Below are 26,916 nucleotides of genomic sequence, written 5' to 3'. Positions count from 1 at the left end.
AACTCTCATTGCACTGATGGGTTTCCCCTCCCCTGAAATGGGGGCTGCAGGTGCTGGCAAAGAACCGTCGGCGGGAAATGTGTCTGCAGCCCCTTGCCCCTTAGCCACCACGCTCTAAGCTCCAGCAGCAGCTCACCAGTGCAGAGCTCTCTGCTGACCACAGCCGGCGGGGCACGGTGGGGACTGCTTTCTCCCCGTTCTGTCTCCAGCTGGTGGCAGCTCATGAGCCTTGGAAAGGATGGGCTCAATTGGGGCATTCACCCTGGTACTTCTGCCACCAGTGGGGCCTGTCTGCAGGGTTCCTGAACCATACAGCTTGGTTCAATCCTCCGTGCTGAGGTCTCTTTGCCATGCCCACTCTAAGGAGGGCTGGTGAAAGGGTCCAGTTGACAGATCTGCGGACAGGAGCCCTCTGTTTGCCCACAGAGGAAGGGACAGTGTGGGAGGTAGCGGCTGCCACCCATCCAGGTTTTTACCCGGATAGTCCGGTTTTTGGCTTCTGTGTCCAGCTCATTCACACGCGCCAGCCTCTGCTCAGCCGAGGCTGCCTACTACCTGCAGGAAGGCTCCTTGAGATGATCCAGCGAGCAACAGGGGAAGGGGGCAGAGCAGCAACAGGGGCGGGGCTTTGGGGGGGAAGAAGGGAAGTGGGGGAAGCAGGGCCACCCAGAGGGGAGGCAAGTGGGGCAATCTGCGGCAATTTGGCAGCGGGTCCTCCTGTCCTCTTCTGTCTTCGGCGGCGCGACTTGGGTTTTTCTTTTTTTCTTCTTCACCGCTTGGGGCGGCAAAACTAACTTTTTTTTATGGAAGGGGCCCCCGAAATTGCTTCGCCCCCGGCCCCCTGAATCCTCTGGGCGGCACTGGGGGGGGGGGCCTCTTGGGAAGATGCAGGCTGGGGCCAGGGCTGTGGTGGAAGAGGTGGAGAGGAGGTGGAGCCTTGGGGGAAGAGGCAAGGCAAGGGGCTGGGCCTCGGGGGTGAAGTTACCAGCCGTTCGAAAGGTGGCAAGCCTAGTGCCAGCGTTTCCCAGCGTACCCCACCCTACTCCAGGGGAGCGCCACGGCGGGTGAGAGCAGAGCCCGTGGCCCATCCGGGCTGAGACTGTCACAAGGGGGCCGACCAGCGACAGTTGTGCCGTGGGCTCCGGCCGCTGTGAACGGCTCCAGGCCCCGGCTCGCTTCAGGCGAGGGCCAGTATAGAGTCACGAGCTGGTGATTGTGCCGAGTCACTGCCAGGGCTGGGTTTGAACGGGTGAACTAGAGGCTCACTAAGGGTTTGCAAGCAAGGGCCAGGTCGGTGTAAATAGGGCACAGCTCCATTGAAGTCGGGGGGCTAGATCCCCAGCTAATGTCAATTGGCACGGCTCCACCGATGTGGCTCGAGCTGTGCCGAGTTACCTCAGCGGAGAATCTGGCCCTCTCTGCCTGCTGAGCTGTTGCTATTGTTTGTGTTCATCCTCAGGGCATTGCTAATCCTTTCCTCCCTCCTCTGTCTCTTCTCACAGTCCTGAGTATCCGGGGAGCCCAGGAAGAAGAGCCCACAGACCCGCAGCTGATGCGACTGGACAACATGCTCTTGGCAGAGGGCGTGGCAGGGCCTGAGAAAGGAGGGGGTTCAGCAGCGGCTGCAGCCGCCGCTGCAGCATCCGGAGGGGCTGGCTCAGACAATTCCGTGGAGCATTCTGACTACAGAGCTAAACTCTCGCAGATCCGACAGATCTACCACACGGAGCTGGAGAAATATGAACAGGTAACAGGCTCATTCGCGGAGGCTAAGCAGAGGCTTCCCCTCTCCAGGCCAAAGCGAAGTCAGGCTTTAAATGAAGCTCTGATCAAGGAAATAAACCCATTCAAGGGCTAATGTGCCTGTACAGCAGAGGGAAGATAATGCAACAGAAAATGGAACCGATAAGAGAATTGGTATGTTACCTACACACAATTCTGTATGCCAAGCCAGCATGGCTGTGTTCATATGGGCTGGAACGCTAGTGACATCTATTGTCAAGGTGGCATGAGCGTAGCTGCTACACATCCCTGTAGCTTAGAACTTCCTGAGACGTCCACCGTTCAGGCTGAAATCTGACATGGGGAGCTGGTCAAAACTTTTGCACACAAAGTTTTTTTTTTATCAGAAGAAAAAACTTATTATTATTATTTGTTATTTATTTATTTATTTGCCAAAACTTTTTTATCTCAAAAACAATTTGGGGTTTGGTTTGGTTTTTGCAGACTTTTCCATGATACATTGTTTTAATCCATGTTTTGTTATCAAAATAGCGTCAGCATTTGAATCAGAATCGTTCAAGAAATGCTTCGTTTACTGAAAAGCCCATTTTCAGTAAGAAAATCTGGCTTTTTACCTAAGGATTTTGATCAAAATTTTGGTAACAAATTCAGTGAAAACAACCCTGAAAAACTTTGTGAAGAAGGCAAAACTGAGCCATTTCAAACTCTGCAAACTCATTCTGCCATTTTTCAACCAGCTCCTGACAGGCTTGGGGTCTCCATAAAGCGGATTGTTTGGTTTTTAAACTTGACCAAGAAATATTCAGCCCTCTTAGGAGTAAACGGAGAGAGGAACACTGGTCCAGTGATTAGGGCCTTAGCCTGGGCCTCGGAAGACCCAGGTTCAATTATCTGTTCTGCTAATGACTCATGGCACCTGCGCACAGGGCTTGCCTTATTATGCCCTCCCCCGGCCATGCAGGGCTTGCCTGATCCCCCTGGCGTTGCCGCTTGCCCGAGCCCTGGTTCCTGGTGGCATCCCCCGCCCCCGAATGGTCCAGGTTCAATTCCCTGCTCTGCTAATGACTCACTGGTATGGTGACCATATTTCCCAAAGTCGGAACGGGACACCTTGGGACAGCAAGCCTGGCCTGAGCCCTGCCGCCATGTGGGACTCGCTGCCAGGTTTATTGTTGGTTTTTTTCAGTGTAGACATACCCTTCATCTCCGTGCCTCAGTTTCCCATTGGTACATGGAGATTATTGCTCACAGGAGTGTCTGCGAGGAGAAATATGTTACAGCTTGTGAGTTGCTTGGATGCTATGACGATGGGGATGTATAAGTACCTAGGATACAGAGAAGTGAGGCTGGTGGGAACCTAATTCTCCATTATAAAAACAATTGTTTGAAGATTTTTTTAGCAGCCTGAGCACCAGAATGGGTGGAGTTGAAACTGGGTGGGAAATCGCCCTGGCTGAGGGAAAATGCCTTAAATATCGTGGTGGAAATTGCTTGAGATTTGGCTAATTGAGGAGTGTTTGAACTGCTCATAGGAGGCACATTGCGTACGACAATTTAGCCATATTGTCAGTGACAGAAGGGCTGAGTTGTATCGTGCATAGACCTGTAACTCACTGACCATTACACCTCTCCTCCTTCAGACCCACGGGATTATGAGAAATGAGTGAAAGGCGAAACGTCTGTATTTCATTGCATGCTGCTCTCTAATGTCCAGATTATAAAGGCTTTCAGCCACTGGTGTCTGTAGGACAGGTGGCCTGATTCAGCCAAAAAGTGGAACATCCTGTAAAATCTGTAACCCTTCAGAGAGCCGGTGACCACTGGTGGAGTAGCTACATTTAAGCAAGCTTAGGAGGGGCACTGAACCAACCCTGCCCCCTTTGTTGCCCAATAGGGATGTGTCTACACTGCATTGTAAACCCAGGTCTGTGGACTTGGTATTTCCAAGCCTGTGCTTGAGCATCCACACTGCACTGTAAACCTAGGCTTACAATAGCTAGACCCGGGTCTCAGGGCCATGCCAACACACCCACATTGCACTACACAAACCTTCTGATAAACGTCTATGGCTTGAGCTGCTTCCATGCTACAAAATGACAGAGCTTGGACCTGAATCTCAGCGGGACTCTGGCTCCAAGGCAACTGCCTAGCAAGATCCTAGGATCTGGGTCCTGAGTGCTTGCTGACCAGACTCAGACTGAGTTGTGTGTGGACAGAGGCTTGGGCTGTGTTTAGTGTAGACATATCCTCAGGTCCTTGGGAGCTATGGAGAGCCGAGGTACTTTTCAAGAGAGCAGCTACAAAGTGTCCCCTCTGCTGAATTGTGCAGGAAGGTTTCTGTAGCTACTTTGCTGTAGAGTCCCTGAAGCGTGCAGGACAGGCAGTCCCACTGAGGAGGATGGGGGAGGTAGAGGAAAGGGGGACACACTAACTGGAGTAACGGGGATGCACTAAGTGAGAGAGTTTATACAGGGTGAACAAGATGTAGATTGAATGAGACACAGGAAATGGTATGGTCTGTGTTACGCAGGAGGTCACACTAGACAACAATGGATCCTTCTGGCCTTAAAAGCAAGGAACCTGGTAACAGTCTCGGTGAATAAGGCACGGCTCTGCAGGGGTAGACCTGGGAGATTTTTTGGTTCTGAAAAATTGGGAAAAAATCATTTGAGGTTGAACTAAAACCCACATTTTTCAAAATTTTCAGCCAATCAAAAAGTAACCCCACACCCCCCCCAAAAAAATGCTCGAACAAAAAGTTACAAAACCAAAACGTTTCCTTTTAATTTTGACCATGTTCAAACATTTTTATATTAAATTTTGAAACAAAAAATCATTTAGAACCAAAAAAAATGAAAACAACATTTTGTCTTGAGAATGCCAAAACAAAACATTTCTGTTTTTTTCAGGGTTTTTTTTTTTCTAGGATTTTATTTTTCCAGCCAATGCAATTTGGCGAAACTGACAAAAATTTGTGAAACATTTTGGTATTGGTGAAAGAGAGGAAATAAGTCACCTGATTTGCAGACTGGGACTGCTAATGCTGCAAAGTTTTTGTTGCAGCGGTTTCTGCTTGCTCTGTTGTACGTAGAAGTGTGTACTGAGCTGCTCAAGTCCGCCTCGGTTTTGCGGGTGCTGTGTTTAACCCCTGGTAGTCTGAGGTGCAGTGGCTGAGTGGTAAAGGCTCTCAACTGTAATCCTGAAGGGCGTGGGTTTGAGTCTCGCTCGATCTCACACTGATAGGCCAACCTAGCTGGAAAATGGGTACCCGACATCAGGTTAGGGCAGCCAAAAGCAGTCAGACGTGAGGCTGGCTACATCCCTTGCGTACCATTGGCTGTAAAACTGACAATGAGCTGTTGGCTCAGGGGAAATTGGACTTGCTGTCAAAAGAGAGATACTCCATTGTCTGTTTTCCTGGACTGACAGCAAGGTGTGTCTCTTGATTGCCCCCTTCTCCATCTCCCCTCAATCAAATGAGGTCTCTCTCCGCCCAAAGCCAAAACACAGTACTCCTAACCAGAGGACAGCCTGCCAGCTTCACTCCTGCTGCTGGCATAGGGCTACTTTGTGCCTAGTCCCTCTCCGCCTAATTTCTGAGCCCTCATTTGTGCTGGGAAAACCAGCAGCAAGGGGAGTCTGACCACAGTAGGTGGGCAAAGGTGGGAAGTATAAGTGGACGGCATGTGTCAGATAACCCTTACCTTTCCAAGTCCTACTTTGCTGGAGTTCGTGGCTTTCCCAGGGTCAGATGTTTCCCCCCACCTTTGATTTTTAATCTTTGTGCTGGAGTCTGATCAGTGGATAAAGACTTGGGTAGTGAATCCCTGCCATGCAGCTTCCTGTCCTCCTGCTGAGGTGGCTTTGGGGAGCCCAGGCAGCTGTCGACGGGAGCCATGAGTTCGAGACGGGGCCGAGGTCCCCTGGCCTTTTTGGAATGTCTCCCAAGACCTCTGGATAACTGGGTTCTGCCGTAACGTCACTATCATGACTTTACATGTGCAAAGAGCCTGGACATGGTTCCACCTTTGCTCTCGAAATGGCACAGAAAGGGATAGTGAGAAGGCACTTTGGCCAGGACTGTCTTGATCTTCCCTGCTGCGTCCTGGGTCCCACCAAGCCGCCATCTCTCTGGGCCAGAGAATCAGAACAGCTTTCCCTCTCCAGTTCCCCGCTCGGGATCAGAGGCAGGGCTCAGGCAGCCCTTTCCAGAGAACCTCAGTCTGCCGGCACTGGTGGCCATAGAGAATTCAGCCCATTTCAAGATGGTGCAGCAGGTGATTGGATCCATCTGCAGCCTGTCAATGGGAGAGCCCTACACGCCCTGCGGGAGTGCGAAGAGAGGTGACAAGCCCCAGGGGGATGCTGGAAGGGCTCTCAGAGGACCTACTGGGTGTTCCCCAAGGAGACCAGAGGTTGAGAGGATCCGGGGCTTTTGTGGGGGAGAGTTGTGAGGCCTGCTGAGAGGTTTCCCTGTTCAGACAGAGCTGGAGAAGCAGCTATGCTTTAGCCAGGCTAGTTACGCGGCTGTTCAGCTCCAGATGCTTTGATTTCTCTGCTTGACAGCGGAATGTGGTTTGTGACCATTGCATCCCGACAGCATCAGTTTGCACTGACCTGAAATCACACACGTGGGTGGTCTCATGAGCCTAAGGTGTGGGGTAGACCTCCCCTCCAGGCCACAGCTGTCCCACCGGCCGGGAAGCTGGCCCCAGGGCGCAGGATCTGGCTGGGATAGGTCCAGTGTCTGGCTGCACCTCAGGGACCTGATGTTGCTGTGACTTGACACAGTTTTGCGGGTCGCCGGGCCGTTGTCTGTGTTGCTAAGTGGTTTGCTTGCCCTCTGGCCCAGCAGCCCCTCGCTGCACGGGCCTGCCAGCATCCAGCATCTGATGCAGCAGGCGGAGAAAATGTTTTAAAAACAAACTCTGCCCAATCCGAACCCCCATGGGAATGAGAGGAGCGGTGGACCGCGGGTGGTGGGAGTGCACGGGGTGGGGTGGTGCTATGCCGTCAGCACCGTAATTCCAGTGATTACCTCCTTGCCCTTTCATGTCAGGGCGCCTGTCTTGCGCTGCTTTAATTATTATCATTATTGACTTGTTATCAGATGTGCTGGAAACCTGCAGCAGGTCTGTGTCACTCCCGCGCTCGCAGCCACTTGATGTGGGTCGTTTGGGGGGCTCTGACTCCACTCCCTCTCTCTGGGACCTGCACGCCTGCAGAATTAACTGTTCCCCGTGTCAGCAGCCCAAGGTGCACTTGAGCCACTAACACCCGCTCCTCCCCATGCTTGCTTCTGGCTAACTCCCACCGTCCTGTCCCTTGGCACCTCTCTCCCCCTCCTGAGGGGCAAGCGCTCCGAGACCCGGGACCAACCATAAGTAGCATCTGTAGCACAGACAGAGTTAGGACAGGCCACCTGACGTGCATCAGAACAGCAGCTGATCCTGGGTGAGCTTAAATCAGGAAGGAGTTGCCAGCTCCCAGGCACCCCATTGCACAGCAGACCACGTGCATTATGGGAGAGCTTATCTCATGAGGCACTGGGTACTTCGGCAGGATCGCCGGCCAGTATAGTCAGACTGTTGGTCTGCCTGCGAATGGAAGGAGGTGGGATACTAGACTGGTCAAGATGCTGGTCTGATCCAGTATGTCAGGGATGAAGGGACCAGTATGGCTACCAGACTGAAAGGACGGTGGTTCTGATCTGACAAGGCAAATCCTATATTTTTCTGGCTCCTCCAGCCAACCCCAAAGCAAAAGTAATAGGGGGTAGGGTTTTTTTCAGCCTTGGTCCCAAACAAAAGGCTTTATGCAACCCAGCTCCTCCCATTCCCCGAGCAGCAAGGAAACAGCATCAACTCCTCCTCAGTTTGGGTTCGGCAGCCTACTCCGAAAACCCATTCTCTGCCTGGCAGGAGAGAGAACTTTTTCCTCTCACTATAGAGAGCCAGCCTAGCCTGGCCTCCTCATTCCCTGTATCTCTGCTCTAATGACCCCCAATGGAAGATTCTTCCTTTCCCTTCCTTAGGCATTCAGAGTGGGACAGTTCTTCTCCCTTTCCCCCGCTGCAGCTTTGAACCCCTTCCCTGCCTGCCCGCCTAGGTGTGCACGGTCCTACATCCCTTTCCAGGCCTGGTGTGAGGATCAGCAGTAATAGTAATTAGCATTTACAGAACTCTTTGCATCTTCAAAGTGAGGTACCAATAGGTGTTAATCAGGGCCTGTTCTAAAGCCCATAGCTAATTAGAGAGAAGGGTTTGGGCCAGATATGAATTATATGGCCTCCCACCACCTCACAACACCCCTTCAAGGTAGGGAAGTGCAATTAACTCTTACAGATGGGGAAACTGAGGCACGGAGAGCTAACTGACTTGCCTCCGGCCACACAGGGAGCCTGTGGCAGAAGAGGGACTTGAACCCAGGTCTCCAGAGTCCCAGACTAACCCAACCCACTGGACTATCCTTCCTTTCTGATCCCTCTTAAAGCTCCCGAGGCCTCTGCCCAAACACCCATTCCATTCTGGATTCAATGCAGTGACTCCCCATCGCTGTCTCAGACGCTGGCTGTGCAGGTTATCTCTGGATGTTTTTGTCCTGTTTCTTACTTAATCCGTTTCCCTGGCAGGCAGCCCGTCACCAGAGAGATACAGAGGAACAGGAGGGAGCTGAAGGAGGGGCAGCCATATAGATGCAGGGGCAGGAGGGTTCCCAAACTGAAGAAGGGTTAAAAGCTGACCATGTGCAGCCATGATGAAGGGAAGGCCCTACTGCAACTGTCTGCCACTGGTAGAAGGATGGGAGCACTCGGGAAGGGGAGGGCTTGGTTAGAGTGATCCAAGGAGGACCCAGGGTTCCGGGGATGGAAGCGAGCAGAGGACAATGGAGGTTAAGCAGAAGGGAGATGGTGTAGAGGTGAGAGGCTGTGTTATAGTCCTCTTAATGTGGAAGCTCCGCTACTTGGGTCATTTTAAAATCCTAGACTGGACAAAACACTAAAAAAAGGCCGGGGGGGGGGGAAATAATCCCGCACAAGCCAGCAAGTGGACAAGGGGCCTGATCCAAAGCCCATTGAATTCCGTGAGAGTCTTTCCCTCAAGTTTTCAATGGGCTGTGAATCAAACTCTAAATGGCCCAACAGGTCCTCTCTGTCTGGCCACCAGGGATACTCTGAAGGATTGGGCCCAGTTTCGTCTCCTCCCTGGCTCATTTTAAGGCTCTTTCCTTTAGAAACCCTCACTACTGCCTCAGGGCTGAAGTTTCACCTTGCAGGCAGCTTGATTCCCACTGTGGAAAGGGGAAGTGGTCCAACACTATAGAAACGGGTGCGGTGTCAGGTCGCAGTTGGGTGGTTGGATCTCCGTTAGGGCCCTGGGCTGGTGTCCTTACCTAGCTCTGCTGGCACCATATAGTCTTGAACATGGCCGAATGACCCTCCGATCCCGGGGTTTCTTTTGTTTTTCTTGCCGTCCCAGGCGTGCAACGAATTCACCACCCACGTGATGAACCTCCTGCGCGAGCAGAGCAGGACCCGGCCCATCTCACCAAAGGAGATTGAGCGGATGGTCAGCATCATCCACCGCAAATTCAGCTCCATCCAGATGCAGCTCAAGCAGAGCACGTGCGAAGCCGTCATGATCCTGCGCTCCCGATTTCTAGATGCGCGGTAAGTTTGCCCATCTCCCGCCTGAGAGAAAATGCTTTGACAGGGGTAGGGGGGTCTCATCTCTCATGTTGGCCTTTAGGCAGAGCAGACACTGTAAAAATCTGCTCTGGTCTGGCAGAGGTGGAACAACCAATGGTCTGATCCAGTATGAAGGCAAGGGACCAGAACAGACGGGGTTAATGTGGTTTCAGACACAAGTGGATCAAATCCCCAGCCCACCCTGACTACCCTGTCATGCGATCTCCTTCGCCAGCCTACCTGAGGGCCAACCTCCTAACCAGGGCACTGGCTTGGGGGAGGCAGGTCAGAGGCCAGGTGGGTCCAGAGCATCCCTCGCAAGGTGTTGCAAAGCTTGAGCGGAGGAGGTTTGCAAAGTACTTTGCAATGGAGAGGCAAGAGGTGCCATGGAACTGCAAAATATTATTCCCATCCCCAGAGCACTTTCCCTCTTTCTGGAGACTTGGCCCTGATTCTGTTCCATTTTCTCCTTGCCAAGGCGGAAGAGACGAAACTTCAACAAGCAGGCTACGGAAATCCTGAATGAGTATTTCTATTCCCATCTCAGCAACCCTTACCCTAGTGAGGAAGCCAAAGAAGAGCTAGCCAAGAAGTGCGGCATCACAGTCTCACAGGTAAGGTGACAGGTGAAGGGAGTAGCACCAAAATAACGGCCTTGTGTTTCTCCAGCAGGGCACAAATAACCAGGCAAGCTTCTCTTTAGTGATTTCCACAGCGGTGGTGGGTGAATTGTGGGGTGAGTGCTAGATTGGTAGCAAGAGAATAACTGGAGGCTGCATGGAACAATGGGGGGAAAGGCCCGTTGAGGAAGAGAGGTGTATTGGGAGGGGAAGTATTAGGGCAATCACCTGGAAGGGATGGAGATGGACCGGGCAGGGGTTGGCTGGGACATTGCAGAGTAGAGCCAAAGTGGAATTTAGGCAGTAGAGGTTGAGGGGGGCATGCTGTGGGGGGCTGGGGGTGGCAAAGTGGAAGCTGAGCAAGGCGACCAAGAGATTTCTGGGGCAAGTGCTACATTTGGCAAGTGCGGGGCCTCACAAGCTACAGAAAAACCAACACACACATGTGGGGCTTGGCAGGGGTTTGCTTGCTGGAGCTGTGTGAGCAAGGCCCAGGAAGGAGACTGTGGCTAGAGTAGGGTTTCTGGTGTGAGGGTCTCATGGCTGGGGGTGGGAGGTAGATTTGCAGAGTTGTTTCTTTCCATCTAAAGGTATGGAGGGTAATTATTCTTGTATTTGCTGAATGCAATGCCTCTCTCATCTGCTGATGTGCAATTTCTGTGTGGAAACAGGATATTCACTAGCTACACCCCAAGGTGTGCCCATGTAATTAAAGGGGCAGGTGAATAGCCTCTGTGCCTCTGGGGTCTATAGCATTGACCGGCATACTGATGCAAGGCTTGAGCAGAGCAGCTGAGAATCTAATTTGCAACCGCCACGTTCTTGGGTGTCAATTATGCTCTGCCCCTTCCTTCACTCCATCCTCCCCTGTTTCTCCTAGTGCATTTGGCTGCCAGAGGCTGAAGTCTGGAACCAGTCAGCATGCCCTCCTATAGCCTTGCCCACAGCCAATCCACCTGCTTTCCGGGAGTCAGCCATCTTGTGCTCCCTCATGTTCGCAGACAGGTTTGTGGTGTCATTTGGGTCACGCATTCACATGAAGATGACAACAGTAACTGGGGCCAGATCTCAACCGAGTGTGGCTGTTCAGTTTCTCTGGAAGGAACATCAAATTGGAGACTGTAGTAATCTGTAATCATGAGGGAATCTTGCTAATTGCTCCTTAAATGCTCATGTAGTGACCTCCAATCAACAACCACGTCATCGACATTAGAAGACCCAAATGACCATCAGTCCATCCCAAAGTTACACATGGAAAATGGGGCGCACTGGTTCAAAGAAACCAAGCAATGTCCTGGTGTTTTATCCCAAACTTTGAATTGACCCTGGATGTTTTTATGGGATCCAACATAGTTCCATTAACTTGTTTGTAGTTCGCATGCCATCTCTGCACTCCCTAGTGCCTGGAGCAGAAAGAGCCAATTTCCAGGAGAAAAACTGTTCTTGTGATCTTTCTGAACAAACTGAAATAAGGAAACATTGCTGCTCTCCTAAGGATTTCCATTCTCGCATGGTTTTTGAGGCCAAAGCGTTACAGATAAATTGAGTGCTTATCCGCACCAGGTCAATGGAATACCCCTTTGAAAACTATGTGAAGAGAGACAATCTCCATGCGCTGTAACTGCCTTAGTTCATGCTGCCTTGGTCTATGCTCCTCTCAGCTCTCGCAAAGCAAACACAATTACCTTAGTTCCTAAGTTCATAGATTGTAAGACCAGAAAGGACCATTGTGATCATCTAGTCTGACCTCCTGCATGGCACGGGCTGAACCTCATCCAGTGATTTCTGCATCAAGCCCTTATCTTCTGAGTGAGCTTTTTTAGGAAGACATCCCATTTCTGTTACTTCAATGTCAGGCCTCAAAGGAAAGCCTAGATCCTGCTGAAAAGGGTGTCAGTGAACCAATCATTGGCTCTCTTCCCTCTGACTCAGAAGTGGAAGCGTTCCTGACAATTGGAGGTTGTATGACCCTTTTTGCAAGAGATGGGCTGTTAACTTCAATCTCATGGCCAATTTATGATCTCAGTAGTTCTATTCTGCCTCCCGAAATTCACCCCTCAGTCACAGCTGATAAGTTTTTCCCTTCCAGTGCAGTGTTACTGTGCATTGTTAAATAGCTGCTGCCGTCCCCTCCGGAGGTGGCCTCATTGCAATGGTGTGCCAGGGGATTTCTGTGCGAAGTTTGTCAAGCACTTTGGGATCCCTGCAGATGGAAGGCATCGTAGATAATCCCTTTCAGGAGGGATTATTTATCTGTTTTCCATGCAGTGAAACAAGCAGCAATTATTCAATGAGTGCAAAACACTAACTGGATACCAGTGACAAAATATCCAGCGTTTAGAAAGGGAGAAAAGTCTCAGCTGTATCCCCCGAATCCTAATTCAGGCTAGCAACCTAAGGGACAGGACTAGCCTACAGAAGACTGGCTAACTGTTCTAGGAAGTGACATGCCAGAGTAAATGGAATATTGGACTTTTCCAGTAATGGGTTTATGCATAGAGGCAGGATATCCGATTCAACGGGCCACAGGTCTGATCTGATTAGCATAAAATAGGGTTCCTGACTAGATGGATCAATAGCTTGAACTGGTGTATTCAGAAGGCAGGGTGCCAACGTAGATGGACTTGTCTGGGGAAATCCTGCATAAGACGGCATGGTTTCAAAAAGTGAAGCCAAGATGTTCAGTAGTGATGAGTGATTTTGGGTTTCCAACTGGAAGGTCCACAGGGCACTTGATTTTCAGAGGGTGGTGCTTAGCACTTCCTGAACAGTGGCCTACCTGCACCCCCGTTCACCCCAAAGTTAAACATAACTATTCCTTTTTCATGAGAGCAGGTAGGTCCCAAGAGATTGCTGAGAGGAAGTGCAGGAGAAGGCACTTGGGGGCCTGTCTATGTCTGTCTAGTCTGGCATATTGAAACACTTCTGTTTCCGGGAAGCCTAGGGGCGCTCCACCAACACCAACAAATATGACATGGCAGAGAGAGTGCTCCAGGCCAGAGGGAAAGGGATTATTTTGGGGGCATATTGAGAGAAGGGTCATTGAAAACTGGCCACGATCACTGAGCTTCCAGAAACAAGCTCCCATAAAAGGGGAGATTACAGCTGACCCTAGCAGCTCTGTGTCTGTTGACCCTGCTGTTGGAACTTGATATGGACAAGACACCCAGCGTTGATTAAATCAGAAGCCTCCTATCACCATCCTCAGACCTTCCACCGTGAACCTCTCCTGAGATGAAAACAAATTCAGCCAACTCCCCCCCATCCCAAGCTCCATTATTCATTCCTGCCCCGGCCTCTGCACTCTTGGGCTCCATCTGGAAATGGAAGCATCAAAATGCCGAGAGTCCCAGCTCCACGGCATGCCACTGGAAGGAAAAGGAAGTCCAGTACTCTAGAAGAAAGAGCCTGCTTTCCAGAGAGTTACGGCTCAAGGTTGTAGACCCAAGTTTCTCAGACGAGCGTCTAGGTTTGGTAGAGCTTATCTGAGCAGAGCACGTGGTCTTCAGGACTTTGCCCTTCCAACCCACCCATCTGTTAGAGGTTTCTAAAGTGCCACCAGTAGTGGTTCACTTCTGGTGACTGGCAGGTGTAGCATGGGCCTTTCCTGAATCTTTTAACTATGTGGATAAGTCTCAATATACACATCAAGGATTGCACCCTGCAACCTCCATAATGATCCATTAAAGATCTGGAAATAGGGAATGCCATTGATATAACAAGGTGACGGGGACATGTCCGATTAGGTCCCCATCCTCTTTTGGTAGTGCAACCGGTGGTAAATCCAATGACAAAGACACCATTTCAATGGACTTTCAGCCTTCAAGAAACACAGTCCGGTTTCACTCCAGCCCTTTTTTTGAACAGTCCTTTGGGAACCTATTGATTTTTGCCATGACTGGTCTTTCTCTAGAAACAGAGGGACAACTCCAGATAAAACCTGAAGACACCCAAAACCTGCTTCCAAAACTCAAGCCCAAATCTTTCCAATATTTTAAAAGTTCTGTGCCAGTTTCAGTTCCATACCTGTGGTTACCCTTAGTGCTGGTTACATAGATGGCACCAGAATGGAAGTCAAGAGATCTGGGTACTGTTCCCAGCATTACCACTGACTTGTGGTATGACACCTTCCTCTGCTGCAGTTTCCTCGTTTGTCCAATGAGAATGATACTTGCCTGCTTTTATAAAGTTGTTTGAGATTGATGGGTGCAACCCACAGTGTGAGGGAGGCGAGAGATTATTGTTAATAATGTCACCTGGTTCCAAATGGGACTGCATGTGCCAGGTTTGAGGCACACCAGAAATTATCAGAAACTTTCAGAAAGCTTGTTTTTGTGAGAAACGCAGCCTGATTTTGCCAACTCAAGATTTTTTTGTATTTCAGATGAACACCCAGACTCTAAACTTTCGGGTGCTTATCCAGACCTTTTGGGGGTTGCCCACCACAAATCTTTATGCAATTGACTCAAAGCTATGTTCTTTAAAATCCTCAGTGGATACTAATTGCCATTAATCAATTAGAGCCTAGCTGTTAATATCTCTCCATGGTGCTCTCTTAGACTGATTCATTGCATATGGCCAGATCCTCAACTTATGTCGACATCAGTGGAGCTCCACCAATTAACTCCAGCCACTGATCTGGTCCATTTCCTGAATTACTTCTGAAGAAGTTCAGTCTTTATTTATAAATCATAGTTCAATCTGTCTCGTTCTGAAATTCTGTAGATAGTCAAGGCGCCATGCACACAGCAGACTCTGCAAAGTTCTGCTGAAACACCTTCATTGATGGCTGCCCTTGCAAACTTTCCCACCTCTGCATCTAGGTTGGGGATGCACAATCTGAGTTGACAGCTTGGAATTGCAACCACCTGGCAGTGAAATGGGGCACCAATTGAAATCCGAACCAAAAGAAGCAGACAGCAAAGCCCCTAACAATCTCCATTTTCTGTCTCCTTCCATTGGAAGGCTGGTCTGCGCACAGAAGTTGCACCAGTATATTAACTGATGCAAGCTCAATTGGTATAAATCAGGTTTAAATTGGATTAAGTGTCTACATAGGTTTCGCCCTGATTTAGCTAAGATGTTAAACCTTGAGTTATATTGGTAAAACTGTGTGTGTAGACCAGACCAGAGTAACCAGTGCAGCAGCTGTACCTGTAAATTCTTTTGGGACGTGCTCCAAAGAGCAGCACACGCTACTGTGATGGAGAGAGCATTAAACTAGGGTATGTTTGAGTATGTGTCTGGGGGGGAATCACAGCTTCCCTAGTGCATGGGACTGGCATTCTCATTAAAGGGACACTGCTTAGTTTTAGGCACACGGTTTCATTTTGTTTAGAGGAGCCATGGGACTGGAGTTGACACAATCAAATCAGAACAGAAGAGTTTCCTGGGTACCTAGATCGTTCAGCTGAAACGGTTTATTTAAAAAATGAAAATCTTTCTCTTCAGTGCAGGGACCCCGAACCCAGCAGCGTTCAGAACCAGGAAGTGAAACTGACCTGGCTGGCTCAAGCTTGAGTGGAAACCAGCAGGATAAATGATGAAAAGCAAATTAGATTTTTAAAATCCTAACACATTTAATAATGGTCTCGGGGGAGTTTTCAAAGTCACAAGCGGGAGCTAGACTCCCATTAAAAGACAGCTCCTGGAGTCCTGTGATTACGGGAGACTCTCAGCTTTTGTAAGTAAGCTTACAGCCCTCCATAATGGCAGAGAAAAGCTTTAAAACATGACCTGCGTGCACCCTAGAGGCTCAAATCCCAGAAGGGAAATTAAGAACTCCACCCCGATTTATTTTAAATCTCATGATTTTTAAGCCTGTCTCTTGATTTTTGGAACCTGTCCCATGATTGTGGAATGCTAGGCACTGGCAATATTGTTATCTTGACAGTTTGCCCTTAATTGAAGTTGAAAGAATAGGCATGTGCTCGCCTTTGCATTGGTTTTATTGACTTTATACTGCTCTGGGGGTCACTGGGGTTGGGATGGAGTCAGCAGGTGGAATCTTTTCCTTGCAAAGCTTTTAGAAAAAACTGCAATGCTTTAACTTGCTTTATTCCCCATTCCTAACCCTCCCCCGTGTCCCCACCAACATATGTCAAAGGTGAAACGTTAACTTTTTTGTCTTTTCTTGAACTCGCTCTAGGTATCAAACTGGTTTGGAAATAAGCGAATCCGGTACAAGAAGAACATAGGTAAATTTCAAGAGGAAGCCAATATTTATGCTGCCAAAACGGCTGTCACTGCTACAAATGTGTCAGCCCATGGAAGCCAAGCTAACTCACCCTCAACTCCCAATTCAGCTGGTTAGTTTTTTTTTTTTTTGGGTTGTTATTGTTCGTTTTTGGGTTTTTTTTGGTTTGTTTTTTCCTTTAATATCTGTGTTTTCTTTTCTTTTCTTTTTTCCGTTTTCTTTTTTCGGTTGGTTGGTTTTTATGTAATTTTTACTACAACAACAACAACAACAACGAAAAAAATATGGATTTAATTTTTTTCATTTTTTTTTCCGTTCTGTTTTTTCGTTTGTAAAAGCGATGTGATCATGCTGTGTAACCGACGGTAACGTGTTGGGGGTTTTGCATGGATTAAAAATTTGCTTGAGTTGCTTGCTCCTCAGGAGAAAAAACTTGTCCATGCACAATTGATTTACTTCACCAGGGGCTGAAAGCATGAGTGACCCTGATTTAAAAAAAAAGAAAGAAAAAAAAAGACCCAACACTTACAGGATGTTCCAGATCATGCTATTTTCAGTCTGTTTTGTGTGGACTTTTATACTTCAATTTTTTGGCTGCTCACACCATAATGTCTGGATCACCCGCAAGTATGTGTTCTGTGTGAATTTTATTTTTCGTTAATATCAGTATTGGGTGAGATCTTCTATCTTCAAGGAAATCCAGTGGGTTGGTTTGTCCATCCCCCACCTCTCCCCTTCCTTACCTGTTTATTGTGGGTTTCATTTCATTTGCTTTAAGGGACAAATGTGTGTTTGATCAGTTCCTCTTACCCAGATTTCAACTCTTTTGCTAAAGAACTATGACGTGCCTCCTGTTTAATTCTAGTGGCAATGTGTGCACAGTGCCACCAGATAGAATCACCATTACTCCAAAAGGGACATTTTTAGGTTCTTTGTATAGATTGTTCAAAACAATGGGAGATTTGAGACCTAATTAAAAGAAACAGAGGTTAACTTGATGGCTGCCATGTGATTTAAATTCTCTCTCTCTATAAATTATATATCTATATATGCTTATGTTGCTTAAAGGAGGGAAATGTGAATACATTTGGTTCTGTATCATTCAACTTGGTCTGTGATTATGGTACCCCTTTCTCCAGTGCATGAAGTGGGCTGATCTCAGGTATGCTTCTGAATGCAGGGCCAGCAGAGATGTTAAACAGGCAATAGGTATTTTGGTATCAGTGAAACTATTTCCTATTATTAGGAAACCTGACATCATGCCAGTACTTGGTATGGCATTTTCAGGCGACCTAAAGAAACATGGTCTTGACCCCAAGAATGCCCAGTCTGAATTAGACAGACATTGAACATGAAGGTAGAAATGGGAGGAGGATATATAGGGGGGAGGGATAGCTCAGTGGTTTGAGCATTGGCCTGTTAAACCTAGGGTTGTGAGTTCAATCTTTGAGGGGGCCATTTAGGGATCTGGAGCAAAAATTGGGGATTGGTCCTGCTTTGAGCAGGGGGTTGGACTAGATGACCCCCTGAGGTCCTTTCCAACCCTGATATTCTATGATAGGGTAAACAGGACAAGGGTTCAATCAAATAAAATAACATCACGTTGAATAGTGAGGGAATCATGATTCCAAAAAAAAAACCAAAAAAACTACTCACTCTTTCTCCAAACAATCCCTCTGGGGCTTGAAACTCCAATCTATCCCCTTGCTGGATTTTTATCAGTTACTCCTTTAGTTCGCGTCCCATGTTGTGGATCTAAAGATCTGCACCCAAATCCTGCTGCTGACCCATGTGGAGGGTTCTAAATGGTTCTATGTGAACTACGGTTTTGTTTAGGATATAAACCATTTATGGTTCAGAGCACAAAACAGCTTCTAACTATTGGGGGTTAGGTTTCCCTGGCGATCAGGTTATCCCATAACTGCCCCACTGCATTGTTTCTCACATCTTCCTCTGTAGCCTCCGGTACTAGCCACTGTCAGAGGTAGGGCACTGGACTAGGTGGACCACAGGTCTGACCAGCAATTCCTGTGCTTCTGTGCCCTCTCCCCATCGTGCATGCAGGTTTGTGTAGGGTTGCTCAAAAGGGTCAGGCTGCACTCCCTGGTTTGTTGTTGTAGGGAAGTACTAGATGGCTTCCACACCTTTTTTCTTTCAGATACTTATAAAAATTTGCAAACTTCTACATTCTTTTAATCACTTTGCAAATGGATCTTAAGTAAAAACAGCTGAGCAGACTGGGCCTCCTGATACTGGCAACTCTCCTTTTTAAAGGCATGGAGTAAATTCAGCTGTGTGTGTGTGTGTGTGTGTGTATTATATTTAATAATAATCTTTTTCAAATTGGAGGCTGTGAATATCAGAGTCCAGAATCCACACAAACTTGTAGCCAGGGTGTGTGATTTTCATTTTTCTCCTATTTGCTCAATTTGAGCCTGATCCAAAGCCCCTGGAAGCCAAGGGAAAGTCTTCAATCGACTTCAGCGGGCTTTAGATCTGGCCCATATCCAGCATAACAGCCCACCTCCAGTGGCTGTCCCAGTTGAATAATGGTGCAGTGCCGCTTTCTTCCTGTGACATTTCCCACAGGCAGGAGCATGGCTGTGTAACGGGTGTAAATTGTCTGGACCCTGCAGTAAACCATCATGATCCTGCACTTTCAAGTCCTGTGGTTAAAGCATAGGACTTGGACTCCTGGGTCTTGTTTCTGACTCTCTCAAGATGTGTGTCTACATCCCAAAATCATGTACCCTTCTTCTACCAACATTGCTGCACGCTGGTGCTAGCCCCGGAGGAAGTGCTAACGTTGGAGGGACACGAGTGATCTCAGTGCCGTGCCATGAAAATGTTCCTTCTGCTTTTAGCAAGGTCTCAGTGACCTGGGAAAAGTCTCCTCCCCTCCATGAGCCTCAGTTTCCCCATCTGCAAGATGGGATTAATGATGCTTCCTATGGGGATTGAGAGGCTTGGTTGGTAAGCAGTGATAAAGTGCTGCGAGCTCCACAGATGGAAGGCGCTGGAGAAATGCAAAGTAATGTTAGTTTTCTATCTGCATCTATTGTATACACCCAGGCTTGCCGTAACGCACCCCATGGGGCATAGTTCACCTACTGTTGAGGGGAGGGTGCTCTCACAGATAAAAATACATCACTGTCTTCCAGTGCCTTTTCACAGCAGCTTATGAGGAGTGATAGTGGGGTTAGCAACACACTGATCGTTGGGCTTACTTTGTCCTATGGCCAAAGACCCTCGCTGCTTCTTCCCTTTTCAATGGGGGAAAATGCCCCAGTCCTGACCCCTTTCTCAAACATCACCCAGGTTTGTCAATGTGCGCTGGTCTCTCTCGCTGTTAGCTCCTCCTGAGAAGACTGTTGCTAATGGTCTCAGAAGTCGCCCCCAGCCCCTCTGGGACACCTGGCCTTTGACAGGATCCACGGGTACTGGCAGGCAGCAAGAGGCAGCGCTATGCCTGGCTGTGATTCCTGGGCCCCAGTGATTGCCCCATTGCCAGCAGAGGCCCTTGTGCGTCAGACACTATGGGCCTTTGATTGCTGAGCGGTATCTCTGGCGTGTAATTGGAGAGCAGAACCCCGGTGACTTGACTGAGAGTCACTGCTGAGATAAATACCATCCTCTCATTTCTCTAGGCCCCATGTTTCAGAGCCTCTCCCCTCCCACAAGCATCGCCCTGTCTCTCCAGCTAAGAGCATCCTCCTGCCATGCCAGATCCTCTCTCTGCTCCCCAAGAGGCCTCTCTCATCTCTTCCTCGTGACTGACGGCTTTGTCAGTTTCACCACGGTAGCACTCTTAGGATCTGGCTTCCTCTTTCCCTTCTGGAACGTCCGAGCTTTCTTTCCGTCAGCGTGTGATGTTTGGACGGGGAGCATGTGCTGGGGGGAGATGCCAGTCTAGCTGCTCTGTGCACTGTCATCCTCCATGAGTGCAGAACAGCTACAGCTGCGCAAGCTTCCCCCAGACACCACTCCAGGAAACCATCTCTACCCTGAGCTGCAGAAATCTGCACTTGGAGGTGGGAAGCGAGTTCAGTCCCATGGCTAATTAGGACCAAGCACAAGGGTGGTTTTCCTGATGTGGGATGCCTGCCTACTAGGAACTGCAGCAAGACCAACCCAATTCATTTCACACTGAAGAGCTGCTACCAATCTGGGTTGGGTCCGGACTGGTGGCTAGATGTCAAAGGCTGTGTCATGCACTCCATGAGCCCACCAGTCCCCCCTGTTTAGTTTCTGGCAGGGAAGCCCTGCTTTACTGTATTTGCAGCTCACCTCCCCATTAGCACATGTGTTTTAACATGACGGGCTTCTTGCACACTCACCTCTGCCTCTCAGAAATCAGCCAGGTAATGGAGGCTAGGCTAAGAGGTCTCTGGGCATCGCTGGCCCTGATCGGTCTGATAACAAAAACAAAATGGCAAATATCTATCCACATTGTATCCCCGCTCCCCACCACCCTTCACATGTCACTGTCTTCTAGGTTCTGTCAGCGAGCAGAGGAGGGGATCACGATTATACAGTACCTAGCACAATGAGGCCGGGATGCCGAGTTGGGCGGCCAAATGCTATTGCAGCGTTAGTGTTAGATGATTAATTATAGTGCTGAGCAGAACTGGGAGTGGCTGATGGGATGGCATGACAACCAACTGCATTGTGTATATGCAACAATCCCCGTCTTGTATTGTGTAGATTCACAAGCACGCATGGACACAAGTGGCTACCAGTATGTCACCCGTGGTCTCCTGTTTTGGGAAGAGATCAGCATAGAAATGCCATCTCTGAAGGGCTCCCCCATACCCCACTTTCCCCTACCTCCACCACCCTCACTGAACTGGCTCCCCTTTCCCCAGTATCAGGAGACAGGGTAAGTTGCAAGGAGAGGTTGCCCCGCAGGGGTGCTGATGAGGTGTCAAAGAGAATGCCTCCGGAGCTGAGACACGGGTAGGTAAGCAGATCCTGGCAGGGGAGCTGTGGGCAAGGAGAGGTAGAATTAGTGCAGGGGGGAGAAGAGAGCAGGGAAGCAGAGAGAACAAAGTCAGAGTGTAAGAAAAGGGAGGGGAAGCAAAGGCAATCCATCCTGGGGGAGCAGACACCTCCTGTCAATCCCATGGAGAAGGGCTGCCTTTGGTGAAAGTCCATGCCGGAGCCAGGAGGGGTTAGTGGAATAGAGGAGGCCAAATGGCTGGAGCTCACAGAATAAAAGGTGGGGAAGGAGGGCAGAAGAAGAAAGGTCCCACATGGGATTCTGGCAGTTTGGCCCAGGCTGGTATTCCCTGGCCTGGGAGCATCACAGACTAGGGAGTGGTGCCTTTGGCTGATAAGAGGCATATAGAGTCCTGCCTAGTCCTTAGAGGGTTGGAGTTTGATGCCAAGAACCATAAAAAGCACAACAGACCCCAATGACCCCTTTTGGATGCTCCAAATGGGCTAGTGTAGCTGCATCCTGTCTGCCTATCCAATCCAGGCAGCTTGCAACATGAGCTGCAGCCAGCGTGATTCGGGTCTGGGAGGGCGGCCGTGCTGGGTGAGGAAGAGGCAATGTTTACCTACCTGCTGCAAAAGCACCTTCCTTTACGGCTCCTGGACACCCAGCCCTGTGCCTGCAACCGCAGCAGCCAGCTTGGCTGTGACAGGTCTGTATTGTGCAGAGCCCCGAGGCAGCAGCAGCTGATGGTGATTGTTGTAGCAGGTAGACAGATGGTAGAAGAGTGAGTGATGAGTGGATATCAGTCCGGAGCACGACAGACTGAAGGTGCAAGGGGAGAAATGACTGGGAGACGAATGTGGGTAGAGCCCAGTATGTTGCCTGTCTAATGGTGTCATTTATTGAACAGTGGTATGGGCGTGCATGGTGCTGTACATAGAGATCCCGCAGGGTCCCTGCCCCCAATTTAAATGGCCAATGACAAAGAGGGAGGGGGTTCTGGGAGGAGGGGCACACACAGTGAATCGAAGGGGCACAGTTTGGGTTTTTGATACATTTTCAGTTCACAGGGCAGGTTTCAGGGATTACAGGAAATGGGGGTGCTGAGGAGGGATTTGATGAAGAGGGAGGCTGTGTGCTGGCTGGATATTCCAGGACTAGGGCCCTTTGAGTGAACAAAGGAGACATGGAGGCAATGGAATTGTCAGGGCCCAAGCAGGAGAGAAACGAGCCGCTAGAGATGGGCTGAAGGCATGGAGCTTTGCAGAGCCCTGAGCGGAGGGACCAGACTTTGGAATTGGAAGGGAATGCGGAGCAAAGACGGGTGTCGTAGAGCAGTGGGCATGGGAAGAGATTTAATGTTACTCCCGCTGCTTTCCTCGGGGGTGCCCATGTTGCTGGAGTTTGGTGCTTCCGTTGAGTCGAAGAACTCAGCAACACATGGACGAGGGTAGGGATCACATCTATCCAGCCCCAATCCTGAGATCCGCTTATGCCTCACCCTGAGCCGCCCGGCCCCCTCCCAGGGCACGCAGTCTGAGGTCTCTAGGCTCAGAAGTGCTGAGCAGCGCAGCTCAGCTAGAGCTGACGAACCTCTGACAAACAACACCCTGCACCCGCCTTGTCAGTGCGGTGTCCAGAGGAAAACTAGCTGCAGAGCCCCCAATCCTTTTTTATGTTGCTCTTTAAGGGGACTGCACCACTGGGAAACCAACACCCACTTTGTCTGTAACAAGCCCGAAAAGCCAACAAGCCTTCTGCCTTACCTGATAGCTGCTGAGCCTCTTGTCTTCTCTTACCTCTGCCTTCCTCTGTCCTTTTGTGGTAGCATTTGGTCACATTAGGTGGAAATCCAGCGTAAGCTCTTCAGGTTGGGAGCTGTATCACTGGACGTTCAGGTGCCCTTTGCACTTGCAGCGCTGGGTAAATAATTGTAAGTTTCACTGTCCATGTTAAGTGTGACATGCAAAAAGGAAGCCAAAAAACAATGAGGCCAAAAAAATGAGATGTTCAGGGCAAGATCCTCAGCTGATGTCAAGTGTCAGAGTTCCACTGAAATCACCAGCCTGCGACGGGTTCTTCCATCATTTAAGATGGTTGTAGAAATGCTGAGAAAAGTATTTTGCATGTCTGGTGCCAAATTCTGCTCATCAACAGAGACATGCAGCTCCCGTTGACTTTAAACAGCAGTCGCACGTGTGTGGCTGCAGGCAGAATTACTGGTCCTGGGTTTCATCTTGGCAGTGATGACTTAGGTGGGTTCAGTGTGATAAAAGCCCATCACGTTATTGGGGTCCAGAATGTTTCATGGTATGGCGCAGCAGACAAAGTTGTGACTTGATTTTCGCTACAATGGGCACAGCAATGATTTGTATAACATGCCCTTCTTTGTAATGCCCTTTGAATGCAGCATCACCAGGCACTTCACTGAGAGCGATTAGTAAGAGGAAAGGAAGTATTTCTTCACACAACACACAGTCAACCTGTGGAACTCTTTGCCAGAGGATGTTGTGAAGGCCAAGACTATAATATGGTTAAAAAAAGAACCAGATAAGTTCATGGAGCATAGGTCCATCAATGGCTATTAGTCAGGATGGGCAGGGATACCCATCTGTTTGCCAGAATCTGGGAATGGGCAACACTTGATTACCTGTTCTGTTGATTCCCTCTGAAGTAACTGGCATTGGCCACTGTCAGAAGACAGGATACTGGGCTGGATGGACCTTTGGTCTGACCCAGTATGGCCATTCTTATGTTCCTATGAAATGTAGGATTCAAGGTGGGATTGAGGAGTGTCGAGGGGCAGTTGGGAATAGAGTGGTGGGACAGCAAGGAGGTTGAAGCAAGTGGAAATGAGGGAGAAGGATTGGCAGTGAGCAAGTCATGAAGATGTTTGAGTATTAGGGAGCAGTTGGGAACTGGATGTGGAGATCACCGGAATTAGAGGTGGAAAAGACCTGTTTAGACATGTCTAGTTAATCTCCCCTCTGGGATCAGTGCATTCAAGTTGATGCTGAAACCTGCCACCAGCAACAACCTGGTCAATTGCCCTTGTACCTGAAATGGCCAAAAGTTTCTCTGCCAAAAAGGCAAAAATAACTAAATGAAACCTTGCAAAGGGGCTATTCCGGTATCCTGCATGATTGATCCGGGTGGCACACGATCTACAAGGAGGCTATGTCCCTTTGGGATTTGCCATGATGATGAAGTTAATCTCCCCTTGGCCGATACAGGTTTTCCTCTACAGCATGTTCCCCAGTGCCTTGAACTGATTGGTTTTAAGTGGACCAAGTGTTTAAGCTTCTGTCACTTTCTGTGGGAGGCTGTTGTGTGGCTGAAGCCCTGTCACTGTCCAACCTTCATCCCAAATTTAATATTTATTTTCCTCCCATTACAACTAGTGGTACCTCCTCAGATCACAGTTTATCACCCTCCTTGGAGGTGGTGCTCTTCAAGGATGTGTGAACGGTGACATATCCCCCACCACACACTTCAGTCATTGTGGGGCAATAAAGCAGTGAAAGTGATGGAAGAAGAGAGGATGGATGGGAAGCCAATAAAGAGAATGGAACTGGGAAGTTACTGATGAGAAGCCAGCTAAGGGATGAGTGGTGCAAAGGTCTTGGGTTATCATCTGCTAAAGCACAGATGCTAAACAGCAGCAGCTGCTACAGGTGCTTTTCCTGTCAGTCAATTATTGTTATGGTTTGCATTATGATAGCACCCAAGAATCCCACGCAAGGCTCAGGGACTCTTTGTGCTAGGCTCTGTATGAACATGTATCAAAGCAAAGAACCCTGCCCCAAAGAACTTACAAGCTAAAGTCCGTTGTTACATTTCAGCTCTTGGGGATCCTAGGTCAGGCTGTGGTGACCCTTCAAAAGCTAGAGCCACGTAACATGGGACCCTTAGAGTGACAGATTAGATCTGTGATGGAGTCTCTTCTGATTGGTGCATTCAGCTAGTACCTCCTAAGCTCATGGATGCCACTGGAGTCTTCATTCTGATGGCACCTCTTTTCCCCCCTCCCACACCAGTGTATTAGCCCCTCTCAGCTGCTTCTCCACGACTCTGGGCCCTCATCATTTTCACACATGGCTTGTACATAGACAGCAGAATGCTGAAACAGCACTACCGACAGCGGAAAGGGCTGTCTCGGCAATTACTGCTCTGATGCAAATGCATCCGTACATGGAGCGCATTGGTATGCGCATATTTATGGTTGCGTCTCCATCAGCAGCAAGACGTATTTAACATTTATGTAGGCACATCTACGGTAAGAAGATGCTGTGCCAGTAGCAGTGGATATCTTCCAAATGGCCTCTCGCACGCCCCTCATGATTGCCAAGACACTGCCGCTATTCAGAATTAGAGTTTGCGGCTGTTTGTTTTAGTTTTCTCCATTCTGCGGTCTGGTTTGTTAACTTTCAATCAAATATCAGTGAGGTGTATGTTGTATGTATGTATTTATTTATTTGTTTAAAACCAGCTGGGGGCGGGGGGGGGAGGGATAAAATAGTGGCCGTGGTGGAGATCGAACAATCCCATGCTACTTGGGGAGGGAGTGTTGTCTTGTGGTTAGTGCAGGGAGCAGCGGCGGAATCTTGGGGTCTGCTCCCGTCTCTGCCACTTGCTGCGTGCCCTTGAGAACATCATTTCACCTCTCCGTGCCAGCTGTTAAAGGGGAAATAACAATTCTCTACTACCGCTTGTGGGGCTAAATTCACTGAGGTTGGCAAGGTGCTTGACAATCCTCAGAGGAAAGATGCGATACGAATGCAAAGTAATACTATTGTCATATACTTTTACCTTTCAAATAATAACCCCGGGGTGCAGAAAGGAAATGGAAGTTCTTTGCCTGCTAAGCCAGAGATGTGGAGGTTTCAGTATTCTTATCTATTGAGTTCCTATTGTTTCTTATTCTTGGATTATTCTCTGCAACACACCGGACAGTGTTTCGCAGCAATACAGCCACTGTAGCCTCTACTGGTTTGTGTTCTTTCCAAGCACATTTAGGGTCTGATCCACTGATGTCAAGCAATGGATGATGTTGGTTACGGTGGGCTTTAGGTCAGGCTTTTATTGCTGAGTGATCTTCCCAACTCTCCTTAATTTTGAGACCTTCTACAGTCTCACGTGGGAGGCCCTTGTGAAGAGACACTCCAAGAGTTAACACCTGCACCGGCCAAATTCTCACCAGCTGACTTCCTGTCCCCTTCTTGGAAGCAGGTTCCATCAGAAGAGCCTCCCTGGGTGGGATTATTCACTCCCTCTCCATGACAGGAGGAGGGACCTGGGCTGTTGATTTGTTTCAGAGCTTACGCATGACTCATTGCTGGGCAATTCCACCAAGACGATGGTTGCCGATCTGGGTTCGAAGGGGGTGGGGAGGGTAATTTGAGCAGCTTGGGATTGGATCAGTACAGTGGAGCTGACCTGGGCCCCTGAAGTCTCCCCCTTGCCAGGTGAACGTCATGTTTATAACCCAACCTTGCACGTTGAGCTTTCTCACACTTAATGCGCGGAGCTGCACGAGAGTTTCAAAATAATCCCGGGAAACCATTTTTTTCCACGCGTTCCGGTTGTGCAATGGTTTTGTTTCCTCTGGTCGTTGGGCGGGGGAGGTGGTCAGGTACCTCAGAGCTGGAAGCAGAAAACCTTGTTTCTGCAAAGACATTTCTCTGTCCCACCCAGTTGTCTCTTTATTATTAGCAGTTGCGACTATTGCATG

General features: G+C 49.1%; 1 protein-coding gene across 4 annotated transcripts in view; it reads left to right on the top strand.

Moving 5' to 3' along the window:
• PBX1 (PBX homeobox 1) overlaps positions 1-26,916 on the top strand; it is a 242,926-nt gene that overhangs the window by 189,517 nt on the left and 26,493 nt on the right. For 2 of the 4 annotated variants that reach the window (XM_073356383.1, XM_073356385.1), the window contains exons 3-6: positions 1,503-1,747; positions 9,222-9,412; positions 9,909-10,044; positions 16,199-16,247. In XM_073356383.1, coding sequence (XP_073212484.1) covers positions 1,503-1,747; positions 9,222-9,412; positions 9,909-10,044; positions 16,199-16,247 — 621 coding nt within the window. Of the gene's footprint in view, positions 1-1,502; positions 1,748-9,221; positions 9,413-9,908; positions 10,045-16,198; positions 16,359-26,916 lie in introns of all 4 variants that reach the window. The other 2 variants (XM_073356382.1, XM_073356384.1) reach the window with 1 other exon arrangement.

The sequence above is a fragment of the Lepidochelys kempii genome, chromosome 8 (genome assembly GCF_965140265.1).
Source record: "Lepidochelys kempii isolate rLepKem1 chromosome 8, rLepKem1.hap2, whole genome shotgun sequence".
Classification (NCBI taxonomy): domain Eukaryota; kingdom Metazoa; phylum Chordata; order Testudines; family Cheloniidae; genus Lepidochelys; species Lepidochelys kempii.
The sequence above is the reverse complement of the archived record's forward strand: the minus strand, read 5'-3'. Positions and strand labels throughout refer to the sequence as shown.